This window comes from Tauraco erythrolophus, chromosome 2 (assembly GCF_009769465.1).
Source record: "Tauraco erythrolophus isolate bTauEry1 chromosome 2, bTauEry1.pri, whole genome shotgun sequence".
In the NCBI taxonomy this organism is placed as follows: Eukaryota; Metazoa; Chordata; class Aves; order Musophagiformes; family Musophagidae; genus Tauraco; species Tauraco erythrolophus.
Genome location: NC_141466.1, coordinates 86177349 through 86191335, shown reverse-complemented (window position 1 = coordinate 86191335; position 13987 = coordinate 86177349). Strand labels below are relative to the sequence as shown.

Below are 13987 nucleotides of genomic sequence, written 5' to 3'. Positions count from 1 at the left end.
ACATTTCACTGACATTAAAGGCAACTTTGCAGACTCACTTGAAATGTATCAATTTGTAATCTACACGTTTACAGGGGCTGCTCTGCTCTGAAAGCTGTTTCCCAATCTGTGCCAAAACATGTGAGGCTGTGTAGAACACTTCTGATGAGAGACCTCCAGGCTCTGTTTCTCCATAATTGATTTAGTTATTAGTTATGCAGGGAGAGAAGAGATCCCTGAGGTAAACCAGTATTCAGTTACTAAAAGCAGCCCTTTGTGAATTAATGTCATCCTACCAGCTCTTTCTGCTCGTTATTCCTTCAAGTCTTGTTTTCCTGGACACCAGCTGTCACAGAGGAAGTCTCCAGCCTTTTCTTCTCCTGCCTCCCTGGCTGGCTGAAGTTGCACCAGCACGGTCTGGAGTGTCTCCTTCACCACCTGGATCTCCCTCTGCAGAGACTGTGCAAGCTTTATTAAGGAATAAATCTATAGGTGATTGGCAGTCCCTCTTCTCTTTCCAAGTTATTAAAAAAAATCTTGTTCTGCTGCTCACAACAGATGGCCACAGCTATCTAATTGTAGCTTTGAGTTCTTCCAAATTGTTTGGATTAAATATTAATACGTTTCTCACACTTGCTTAAAAAAAAAATCCAGGCAAACTGAAGTTCTCAAGTAGCATTATTTAGCACTTCAAAAAAAAGGGAGGGGAGGGGGATATTGCTTGGATACTGTTCTCATGGGAAAGAAGGAGACGAAAAAATCATCCCATGGAGGCAGCAGCACCAGCCGCAAGTTCTCTGCTGGATGGAGGGTGGGTTTTTAGGCCAGAGGTGCAGACGTGGGTGGATCAGACCCTGGGTGAAGGCAACGGGGCAGCAGGAGCAGCCTGAGACATAAGCCAAGTGACCACAGCTTGTGTGGCATCAGTGAGCTCGGCAACGTGTGCTACGCAAGGCGGGGCGGGAATCTATGCAAGTAGGAAAATTAGCTTATAGCAGAGAAAGTGTTTCTGCTCTACTTACCTCCAGAAGGCTTTAATCTTAGCTGAATTTATCAGTATAATTATAGCGCAGAAAACACAAATATAAAGCAATATGAGGCTTCACAGTGAATGCTTTGAACAAGTTGAAAAGAAAAGCGATCAGCAGTAGCAAGGTTGCGCTGTCGTGCACTAAAAGGAAAAAGGCCACCTGAAAAGCATCTGATAATTCAGTAAAAACACTTCGTTTGGCTAAGAAAGGAGAGTTTTCCACATTTTATTTGCCATTCGTCTAGTTCAGGTTTCCTGCAAGGCACTCAGGAAGAAAGTGATGGCTAACGGCTCTGCCTGGCAAAAGACCTTCCACTTCCCTCTTTCCCAGCTCCAAAATGACAGTGGGAAGGTGTCAGGTGGTGCCAACAAGAATACGAGGGGTGCAGCAGTGAGCAGACTGGCAGGGGAAGGCAGGACATGCGTGGAGAGAGTGGCAACTGCTGAGACACATGCAAGTTTTCAGTAGCTGGGCTTCCTAGGCAGAGGGGCTTTTTGTTCTGATGACTAGTCTCTCCTGGGAAGAAGCACAGTTTGTATTATCAATCCATGGGCCTTTCTGCTGATAAACGTACTCTTACATCAGTGAGACTATCCAGCGCTGAATCAAGTGCAAGGACTGGGTGTAGCTCAATAAGGCAATCAACTTTATCTTCTCTTCCACAGGTTATGCTACACGGAGAGCAAAGCAAGGGTGAGACAAGTCAAAGCCTGCTGAAGCTCTAGACCAACAACCAAGTCTATGTGAACAAGCCCTAGGGCTCACCTCATTCACGCTGAGGCCTCCTGCACAGTTATGGCTGAAGGGCAAGGACCCCAAGAGGCAAACTCAAACAGGCCAAGGGAGAGAGAAGTAAGTTCATTTCTAGCAGTAAGCCATCAAATGATCTCTGAGAGTGCCAGAAACTCACTTCAAGGGAAACGAAACAGGCCGACAATGAACCAACACAATTTCAAAAATACACTGCACAGGAAGGATAATGCACAAGGACAGGCTTTATCCTTTACAGAGCTCATCCATTATGAAATCTTGTTTTACTAGACCCCGATATCAATGCAATGTCAAGAAAAAAAAGACACCCTCAGGTTATGTGACTGTAAAAAGTGAGCTGCTACTTTTGAAAAATTGTGACTAGAGAGGACCATGGGAAAGCTATACACATCACTGCTATTTCAGGCAAAGTTCTGCCTTTGGAAAGCCTTTTAGCTGCTTTTGATTGTTACCAGTTCCTCAAAATTTCATCTTCATGTATTTACATACATTTACTATGATGCCTTACTCTTAATACATTCACCAGGATTATTCATGCATACTTCTAATTTCTGGACAGCTCTATTAATCTAAAGGGATTCTGTCTCTGATTACAAGTAATGGCAGTACACACTAAACTTCTCCTATCCTAGGATCTTAAAGTACAGTACAAGGACAAATTAATTATGCTTTGCATCTTCTCTGAAGTAAGAAAATATTATTGTCCTCTTATAAGCAGCCCTGGACTGTCCACCACTCTGCAATTTAATCATAATGCTCTGCTGCAAATCTAACTGGTAAAAGATAAATTCTTCAGTTTATGAACACCATGAAGCTTCTGAAATTTAATTACTTCTGACACACAGTCTCTGACTACATGCTGTTATTTGTAATATCCCAAGCGATTACAAAATTCTTTTCAGGTGGAGAGAAAAACTAAATTGAAATGCTTCACTGCCAGTGGATCAGAAATCTTGAAAGATGGATGAAAATGAAGGGGATAAGGTGAGAAACTTTTAACCAACAAGAAGATGAAGCAACAAGAAAGATGGCTGCATAGTCTACCTACAGCAAGTTGCAATAAGCTCAATGACACCACAACCAGCTGTAGACTAGTAACTGTCAAACGAGCCTTTATGGGTAGGCAAAATACATGGCATAGGGCTGAGCATAGAATCTATCCATATACAGAGGTTATGTCTGGATAAACAGCTTCAACCATTTTAAAAATGCAAGATACTTAGTTTTGCATGGGTCCACAGGCAAACGTGTCCTTCATGCTTAAATTCTCTATCCAATGCTGCAAATATTGAGCCAGTATCAAAGGCAGGAGTCAAAAGTTTCAACTAGGGACATTTTCTGGTCCTGCTGCCTTTCTGTCAAAAACTGGCAAAATGTCTCCAATGTCTCCTAGCAGTACATTAAAGTCCTTGGGAACAGCTTCACACAAACACAATCCATATTCTGCAACAATAACACTGTCTCAGTCGAAGCTTTTCACTTATTTGACTTCCTCTTTCTCTTTAAAAAACTTGAACATCATGACAGAGTCCATGATTTATAAGGAGATAAAAAACAGATTTAGCTAATTACTGTAGAGTTATTTAATTTTTTGGGAAAAAATGGGTTCATCGCTGTATCTTCTGTTCTCCTAGCACAGATGGTGAGGGAAAAGAGACAAAAGGTAAAGATTACAAACCAATTGCCTTTCTATTGGAAAGGTTAGAAACTAAGAGTATATTGTAAGACAAAAGGCCTTGGAACGACAGTCAACGACTACCACAGGGCTCACGTAAGGGCCTACAGGATTTTGGAGAATAACAGCAATTTTAGACAGCTGAAGAGGAAATTAAGACTTGAAGAACAGAAATAAACAGAATTACAGTAGTGGTGTTCTTTTACCCCGTTAACTATTCTGCTTGTTTCTAACAGCTGAACATTAAAACAGCTGGAGACAAAAGCTTGGTTAGAGGTCCCACTACATAATCAGACATGTTTCTCCTAACCTCAAGTGCCAGTACACACAGTGGGGGCAACCAGCTGGAAAGCAGCTCTGCAGAGAAGGACCTTGAGGTCACGATGGACAGTAAGTTAACATGAGCCAGCAACGCATCTTGTGGCAAAGGTGGCCAAGAGCCTCCTGAGCTGGATTATAAAAAGCATTGAGAGCAGGTGGAAGGAGCTGATCCTTCTGCTCTACTCAGCCCTAGTGAGGTCTCATCTGGAGTGCAAAGTCCAGTTCTGGGCTCCACAGTACAAGAAAGATACGGACTTCCTGGAGCGAGTCCAGCACAGGGCTGGTTTAATGGACTGGAGGATCTGCCATATGAGGAGAGCTAAGAGAGTTGGGACTGTTCAACCTTGACAAGAGAAGGCTCAGGGGGATCTTAGCAATGTGTATAAATACCTGAAGGGTGAGAATGAAGAAGAGAGAGACAGACTCTGCACTAGTATCCACTGACAGAACAAGAAGCAAGTGGCAAAAATTCCAAAAGAGAAAACTGAATCTGAATACAAGAAAAGAATTCATTTTTTTTACTGTGAGGACGGTCAAACACTGGAACATGTTGTGCGGAGAGGTTGTGGAGTCTCCATCCTTGGAGATACTCAAAACCTGACTGGACATGGTCCTGAGCAACCTGGTTTAGGTGACCCTGCTTGAGCAGACAGTTGGGTGATGATCTCAAGAAGGCACTTCTTGAGTTGAGCAGATGATCTCAAGAAGGCACTTCCTACTAAACGATTCTGCGATTGTGTGTGTTACATGCCAAAGGATCAGCGAAGAGCCAATATAATCAAATGTTTATTTGGAATGACCTGGGTTTTGGCCTTTTAGAAGTGTGCTCCAGGGAGTCTGAAAAAGACACTGAGCAAGTCCCTACTGCTCCTATATGAGGCCTGTGTGTTCTCACAGCAAGGGAGCAAAATGGCCGTTGGAAGTTTATCGCTTTCTTCTCCTTAACAAAAACACAGGAGTGCTTGTGGTAGTGAAACCTGATTAAGATTTTTCCATTTTCCCCCTCCATTCCTGTCTGTCTCCTTCACAGCTACAAATGTGTTTCTACAAACTAACGTAACACCCCACTCCCATGCAAAAACCGAAATACTACCCCCCCCCAACCCTCCCCCGAAAATACCCCCCAATAAAAATAACCCAACAGAACAACTGCAACATTTTGAAAAATGGATCACTTCAGCAATCTGGACATCAGATCTGTTTCCAAAACACTGGTTCCAGCACAAAACAGAAGACAAGCTGCAGCACAGAGATGGAAATGCACTGACCTACCTCCATCACAGCATGAACAAGAAAGGCAGAACCACGCTCTCTCAAAGTGACACACACTGGGAGCAGCCAGCCCTCCTGTCATCCAAATTTTGGGATTTCAAAATTTCTTACAGGTTCACTCAGGGTGAGATTCTTCAGTGAGGTACACTCGGGGCTAAACTCTACACTCCTGATTCTGTCAAAAACCTACACTGGAGTAAAGCGCGACTTGTACAAGAGCCTGCCGTGTGATAACGGTGACGGGTTAGCCAAATGACCTGCAATGCCTAATGAACGTTGAGGTACACAATTCTATTTTCAAAATAACTGTTTAAAATGCTCATATTAGGGCAAGGAACGGAGACTGCTTTTATAATTACAGTCCAGGCAGGTTTTCTTCCAACAAAAGCATTTTCACCAGGAGGAACCATTACACGCATTCAAATTGTCTGTCAAAACATAACTGCTAATTAAGAACAAAAATGACTGTGAAATTGCAATATAGGTTCCATTTAATTTTACTGGGAATTCCAGGCCTTTACTGTCAGGAAAGTAACACCTCTCATCAGCTCTGTAGACATCAGAATGAGTCACCCCTCGTCCTTTAGTTTCTCCAATTAATGATATGGACTGTTTTCATACACTTGCCAATGATTAACCGTAATTGAATGTTTTGTGGGTTTGTTTGGTTATTCTACATAGAATTTAGCAAATCTGTCATAGTGCTAGAGAGGAGCTCCCCCCCTCCCCCCCCCCCCATTGCTATTGTTTGATGCTTTTTATACAAAAGTACAGTTTTTATATTTGCTGTGAAAGGCTTCAATAATGAATGAGAATCCCAAGTAGGTCTGTGCATATACTCAAGACCAAGAAATATCACTGGATTTCTCCTTTGTTCAGTTCGTGCTGGCAATTACGACAAGCAGCACGGTTGATTTAAGTGTTCTATGCCATCAAAACATAGAATGAAAAACAATGACATCTGGGATTTTTCTTCTAATACAAACTTAATTATTAATCAAAGCTATGACACACACTAAACATTGGCAAATGGCTTGAGAGCATCAGGAATTTATTTTTCTCCATGGAGTCCTTAAAAGTCTTTTAATAATCAGACGACAGGACTAATTTACATTTGTGCAGCCCCCAGTCAGATTTTTGACCTAATACAGTTTGTAACGTTACGTTTAAAGCTTTTTTTGGGGGGGATGAGGGGAAGGGTGAAAAAAAACAGAGAACAAGAGTTGGAAAAATTTATCCTGCTTTCAGAGTTCTACAGATTTTTAATTGTCTAATATTTGAGATTTTTTTTTTTTTAATTTAAAACCAAACTAACTACTATGCAAACAATAGATCCATCTATTAACCACAAATTTTTCTACTGAGCCTAATTATTGGCACCAATCTCAGTGCTAGTTCCTGCAATACAGGCAAGTTACCAATGAGTGAAAGTTTATTTTATATGCACTGAGTGGTTTTTATTTAAAAGAAAAAAAATAAATCTACAGGTCTGTAGCACTGTGGTAGCTATTTTTCTCATTCCTTTTTGAAGTATAGCACAGTGATTACATGTACCAGATGGTAACATTTTATGCACATTGATCTGGACTACCTCTGAAATAGAAACTGAATGTTAATGAGGGGTAGCTGAATTGCTGAACTGCTTCTCTGTCTGTCCCTATGTTTTAAACATGGTTTCTTATTTTGTGACTGATGGTCTTGCTAGGAGGACCAGGATATCACACAGGGTGCATTTATGAATTCAGATAACGTGAGCTGAATTTCACTGAGGAAACCAGATCCATACCACACAACTGTGGCTTTGAATGAGACTAATCTACAACTCTTCTCAAAATTTCAATAATTAGATTTTTATTTTTTAAACTAACTCTCACAGTTTTAACAGCTACAAAGAAATACGCACGCTCCATAGAAAATACAAATACCACTATTTAACATACTGGTAGCATATTTTCTTCAGGAACCAAAAAGGCATTTTTTCAGCTTATTTCACTTTACCTAGTAAACTGTAACTATGATCAGACCTGACTGCTTGGTTTGAATATGAACTTAAGCCCACTGCAATGAACCCGTAACTCCAGCCCTTGGTGTTCTTGGAGTCAACGAGAAAAGCTAATTTGGAGAACAACTATACGTAAGAGGAAGGAAGTAGATGCTCTGTGCATACACAAGACACACATCCATATGGCTCTGAAAAAAACACAAACAACATCCGGGAAACACAACTGCAACCAAGCACGCACATTGTAAATATGATTAAAAGAATGTTGCAAGCTGGCCTGTGGTAAATACAGGAAAATAATCTTTCTGTGTATTGAAACACTTAGAAAATAAAGATTTGAAGTATTAACAAGTATTGACAAGATTTCCCCCTCCGATGCAACCTTCCCGAGTACCTTCTCCCTACCTCCCCTTAAAGTTTATCATTCTGATACCTTTAAAGAAACCAAGTTTCTAGAATAGGAGTTTTGCAATGAGCTGGCAATAGGTGCCCAATTACCTAAAACACAGAGGTATTTCCACACTATTTATTATCCTTTCTCTAAACTCTCTCCCACAGGACTGCCTGCCTCAGCTTAGGAGGAACTGAATCCTTCCTCGCACTGTCATCATCTCAACTCACTTTCAGGTGTCTATAAGGGCTTCTCTGCTAATCTCTCTAACCTGAGTTTATTAATCTTTCTTCCTTATCCTGTTGCCTACCACCTCTTCTCCACTAAAACCTAACTAACTACTACTACTAACCAGTACTCTCACCTTCCTCAGCCTCATTGGTTCTTATTCTCTTTGCCCTTTCTTAGAAGAATAAAATCTTTTGTGATTTTTTTCTTTGAAAGTTACAAATGAAACAATACTATGTGCTCTTAAACTTTGAAAAATGTTCACAGATGTAGGCCTAACAAATGCCTCATAAAGGTTAAGCAACCTTCAATCAGATACTGAATGACAAATGAAGCACAGAAAGAGATAAGGGTGCTTTATAAGACATCATCTCATCTGGTTACTTGCACTGGAGTGTCAGAGGCAGATTAAATTGCAGAGGATGCCACACGATGCATCTGCTGTCCATTTTTTTTTAAAGAGAAAAAGACAAACTACATGTGACAACACACAGTCTAAGTCAATGATGTAGCAATTAATTTACCTAAATCATGTTGGGTAATGCAGATGCATGGATGCTTGTATCCATGCAGCTTTTGGTGCACTAGGTATTTACTGTATGAGCATTACAAACAAAAGGACTGTAACAGTAGAATAAAGGCGTTTCAATGCTTAATCTCAATTTACAAAGGACTAACTTCTGTTTAAATCAATTAAAGCTGGATCAGATCACAGTGAAAATGCACTGTAGGACAACAAAACCACCCACTTCAGCAAGACAATCAATTCTCCCCTTCTTAATGTATTTAATCTACTTTAAGAACTAGTACTCCATGTGAATCTGAAAGGCAAGTATTTCACATACATACTTACATGGATTAATACATATCTATAGCTATACCAAAAAGGATATGAATAACTCCTTCATCAACTCTGCAGGCGGAAGTCTGCAGTTGATCTTCCAGATGCACCAATTTCTCACTTATTGCTTCACATTTTTCTCCCAACTCTGCAGAAAACATGAAGAACTCCTACAAGAAGTTGAAAAAGAAAAGAAAGCATGTTTGTTGCTGACTGCACTTTTCTACATCAAATTTGCATCTGATTAAGGGGAAAATAAAATACTAGTAAGGGGACACGATACTTTGCAGTGCTAAGACATTGTCTGAAAGCAAATTCCCATCAGAGAGACAAAAAGTTGTTACTATATAATAATTTGGTGATTTACATGAAATGGAATGAGCTTGTGGGCTGTCTATTTCCCAGCAGAAGAGAGTCATGATTTCATTCACTTTCAGCAGAGGATTAAAGGGGTGTGAAGACTGAACAGCTCTCCCTCTTCCCCATTGTCTCACCACAGCAGGGGAGGGAAATCTCACGCTGACTACACCATTTAGGTTCCTAAATTTCAAGTTGTTCATGTAAACACGATTTACACTTTTAGGCCATTTAAATATTTCAAGAAGCATCACTTTTGGCACCTCAACACAAAACGTACTTACTTTTTTGAGGAAAAATCTGGCTAGAATACTTAGGGACTTTGCTCAATTGATCAGAGAAAATGCATCAAAGTCTTTGACATGAAACTACACTTCTTTTACTGTGTTATGAAACAAGACAAATTTTCAAAAATAATGGCTCTCTACTTAGAACTTATACAGACAAATATTTTTTCTATATTCAACTGAGTATTTTAAACCAGTTACAAAGTCCTTCCCATAAGTTTGTTTGCTTTCAGATATACTACATAAGGGTAATTTGTATCTTTTATATTGACTATTACTTTGAGAAATGACCCAAATAAGTGGCAAATCCAAGGTAGGGGATCAGCCAATTCAAGCAGCACTGAGACAAGCCTCTCCTCTCCCTCCCAGGCATCACAGGGCTGTCTCAAGTGAATGATGGGGGTTATCTGTAAGGAAAAAGATTATTGTGCCACGATGAAGCTCTGTGGGAGCCATGTGGAAAAAAAAAAAAAAAATGAAGTCATTCATAAGCTGGAATCCAGCCAACTGGATTTTCTCTAGACCTAAATCTATGTAGTCATCTATATAGCCAGCTGCACATGTGGCCATATACACAATCTTCAGACAGTTTTTCTCCTTTAAAAAAGTACTTGGAGTCCTTTGCATTGATCTGTTGCTGTAATAGCAGCCATCAGTGGTTGTTAAAGAGAAATCAAGCCTTCAATCAAAGGCCTTCCAAAGAAATCGTGCTAATATACTGTTGGAATGCTGCCTGTTGTGAAACAATCTGATTTTTGGTAAACACATTTACCAGACCTCAGTTCTGTGCTATCCTTACACTTTGCGTCACACAGTGCGTACACAGAGTCAAATGTCAAAAGAGCTCTGCTTGTGGGCACGTCCTCAGTTACAGCACAGAGCTTTGACCTTTCTGCCTTCCTAGGTCTTCTGCCAGACATGGCTATGTCTATTCAGCTGATCGCACAAGTATGCAACCAGCCGCAGGTCGAACCCTAAATGAATGAGCTGGAGAGAACTTATGCTGCAAACACCCACAGCTGAGAGACAGCAAAGCACAACCTGAGAACCAACTGGCTGAGTCCTTGGCTCTGTGCATGAGACCTGAGTAGTCATCTTCAGAGTCATCACCAAATAGCAGAATCTGCAGCAGCACTCCACAGAATTTATAGACGTAAAAATGAGCCATTGTTTTCAAAATGAGAACAAGGGAGAAGAAGGTACTCATTCTCCCTACGGCAACTAGGAACATCCTTTTCTCAAGACCAGGGATAGAAGAGGAACAAGTCTTCCACCCAGCTCCTAAATCATTATTCAGTACACCAGCAGGGCTCCATATGCTGTAAGGGAGTGGGATAACCCCGGCAATTTATATCAACAGAAAGCTTTCAGGGAATCATTCTGTGACATGCATGCAAGAAGAGGTGACGGTTATCTGAAAGAACTTAGGTCTCAGGCTAGAAGACTCAGTAAATTGCAAAAACCTGGTACTCTGAAAACACATTTAAAATGATGACCATCTAGAGAAAGATCCACCTGTGAACACTGATTTTTCTCTAACAGTTAATTACACATAAGAAAATCAAGTCTTCACATAACCATCATCTCAAACACAAGAAAAACGAGACAAAAAACAGTTAGTGCTATGCAATCATTGACCAGTTAATTTAGGAAGAACAGCTTTCAATTAACGCACAAAATCCCAAGTATTGCTCTGACAGACAAAAGCCGTAAGTTTTCAAACTAGACTCTTTCTACAGACTGTGTACTTTGACAAAATGAATTAGTCCTGTACAGATTCTGAAGAAAGAGTATCTTATAGCGATACATAAAAAGCAGATTCTTGCTCTTATAACATCAATATATTGAACACTTTAGTCTGATCCAGTCACTGCTTTTCTCAAGAACTACTACTATATAAGATTCTGGATCACGTTCATGTTGTCAAGAAGGATGACACTTCTAGTCCTGATTTGAAATCATCAGTTACTACAGACAACTAATAAAAAAAGTATATGTTACAGTAGACTCCAGAATACCTGTGCAATTAAGTATATTTAAATATAAAAATCATTATAAAGGTACACATTACAGTAGGGCATCTCTTTCTTTTTAGGGTACTGTTGATGGCAGGAATGTTTATCCAGATAATTGATCACCTAATTGGTGCTATCATCAGCACAGCTTACTGCTGTAAGGGAAGATCCATTTCCTTTTCGAACTGCCCTCATGTTTCCTATCTCATATGTGCCAACACAAGGAGTTCACTGAGCAGCTAATCTAAACAATACTGGCTGGATTTGCCCAGCCCTTCTGTGAAGATCCACAGTGCAACACTTCCCTATTCACCATGTCAGTGAACATACAGGGCAAAAAGGGCCTATTAGACCTACTCCCTCACTGAACTTCAGGTGGGCTGAAAGGTGCTGGCAACAGGAGATGGCATTTAGATAGCCGGTTGTCAAAACGGGCTCTAAGTTGCAAGTGTGACCTAGCTCTAAGGTGCACAGATCCTGAAAACCTGACATAAAATATAACTACAGCCTGAAACGCACAGTCACAGAGCAGCTAGATAACGATACTTATTGGTGTACTGCTACCTAATCTGACCTCACGATTGATGTTTTCGTTTCCTTTTTAAATAAAACTTTACAGCCACGTAAAGAAAGGTCCCATGAAGGATGGGAGAAAGGAATGAAGGAAAGAATCCAGCAAAGAAGCCTCCAAGACCTAGAGACTTTAGGTGAACACTTGTTCTGTAGCGAAGGCATCTCATAGTGCTTTGCATCAGTATTAACCTGTATTTTGGGGTTCTAAGCTTTGGCTAGTAGCTTCATCTCTGCTGCAATTCCAGGCAAGGACTTTATTGGTGCATTGGTCTCACACTAAACATGCTCAGGAATAACAGACTATATTTTTTAATCACTGGCTTTAATTCATTTGTCAACTGAATGCTTAGATTCTCACTTAAAGTAAAATGTACATTTTATCTCATGTGAAAAAACACAGTGCGTTCTTCCTGAATGATCACATTTTGAGTGCATGATGACTTGTCTAAAAATCTAACAAAAATCCTGTTTACTTTAGAAATTAAGATAAATGAACAATGAGTACTAGGAAAATATGCTCAATGCAGAATTCTTACAACACAGAAAGGCAGGGAAATCCAAGTAAGTAAAAATCAGATCAAACACTTGAAACATTTAATCATAACTATATGGATATGATTACACTGCAGTGTAACTAAAATAGCTCCAAAAGGTAGGGGTTATATTCTATTAATCTTAAACTCCTAATAGGTATTTTGCAGCTTAATTCCTCTTTAATACAGCACTAATATTGTAGGCTAAACTATTTTTGCACCTACATGACACAGATGCCTTTTTAGTTGAAATGAGAAGTTCCTCCATGGTTTAGACAAGCAGAGCCTCTCAAGAACTTACTTGCAGGTTACTTTCAGGCATCACGTGAAAAATGCAGAAGGGTCATCATACGCTTCAAGATTTTAGAGAAAAAAAATATATGGCTTTTCTTACTTTGGGTTGGAAAGATGTGGTTATATCAAGAACTCTAACTTTAGTTTAATATCAAGGAGAGTTATAAATGAAATGGAAAAAAAAATACATTGCTCTTAAAAATACACAGGAATAATTCTAAACATGCAACCAATTCCACAGTTTCTGCCCCCAGGCCCTTGTTTGAAAAAAAAAGTTCAATAAGCCAGAGAAGTAGATAGAAAAGATTTCTCTCAGTGCCTTTCATGCCTAGTAATGTCACTAGTAATATTTTTATCTGACATTTGTCTATGAAGGCAGGGAAACAGGCTGCCAGTGACACACAAACTATTCAGAAAAGCTGCCGGTTGGAAAGTGGCACCTTACACTGATCAACATCATCTCTGAGAGTGGACTCTGCCTCCAGCTCAACATATTAACAAATACAACTCATCTAAGCTTGTGGATTATGTCAATGATACAAGCTACTGTAAGTCTTAAGACTATTTTGGTTATTTTTGCACTAGCAGGACTTTTAGAAAGCAGCTAGGAGAGACTGCAGGAGCTAGGAAAGAGCTGAGATGCAATATTGCTTCATGGATTTTTCTGCGAACAGCAGATGTAACTGGCTTGAGGGGCTTTTTGCTGGTTTTGTTTGTGGTGGGTTTTTTTTTTTTCCTAAATCCTTAAGCAGGTGAAAACAGCACGGCCATGGGTGTGATTTGTAATTTCCTCAGGTAGTAACTGAAGAAATTATTCTGCCTTCTCACGCAAAGTAGAAATTCTGATTCTCTCCCAGAGATGCGAGAGTTTGATGGGAGAAACAGGAAGAACAGACAGTGCTCCAGCTGATGCACAGCTGGAGCATGAGCACACTGAATTAAGATCAGAGGGAATAGCTTACACTTTAGTCTTCTGCATTTCAATTTATTCTTTTACAAGTCATTTTAGTCGTCTATGAGCAACCGCTCCTTGAAAGCATTACTCAAGGAAAATGTTTGATCAGCTTTTCCGGTGCAAACACTTCCCATGCTCTCTTGGATCTAGTTCAGCAATTTTATATAGAAGAATTGATATCCTAGTAGCTAGATTAATCTAACTCTATTAGGGATTAGAGTGTCTATTAGAGCCTTTGGTGGTTGTGCTGAGAAGCAGGATTCCCAGATGTAGCCTTAAAATCCACAGAGGAACTTTGTAAAAAGAAGTTGCCTTACTTCAAACTAGCAATATTATGATCACAATAAGATATGTAAAATCTTAGAAGGCCATAGAAGACCTTCTGCAGAACATCAAAGCCATATTTATTTCACCTGTACTAAATCCTCTCTCTCCTATGATAGTTAAAATCATTCAAAATAA

The 13987-nt window shown here is 39.9% G+C and overlaps 1 protein-coding gene across 1 annotated transcript in view; it reads right to left on the bottom strand.

Annotated features, from left to right (window-relative positions):
* Nucleotides 1–291: 291 nt before the first annotated feature.
* The window catches only part of DISC1 (DISC1 scaffold protein), a 192140-nt gene continuing 178444 nt past the window's right edge, over nt 292–13987 (bottom strand). Inside the window, exons 12-13 of the mRNA XM_086627398.1 lie at nt 8571–8681; nt 292–447 (exon numbers count right to left, since the gene is read on the bottom strand). Coding sequence (XP_086483524.1) covers nt 292–447; nt 8571–8681 — 267 coding nt within the window. The remainder of the gene's footprint in view (nt 448–8570; nt 8682–13987) is intronic.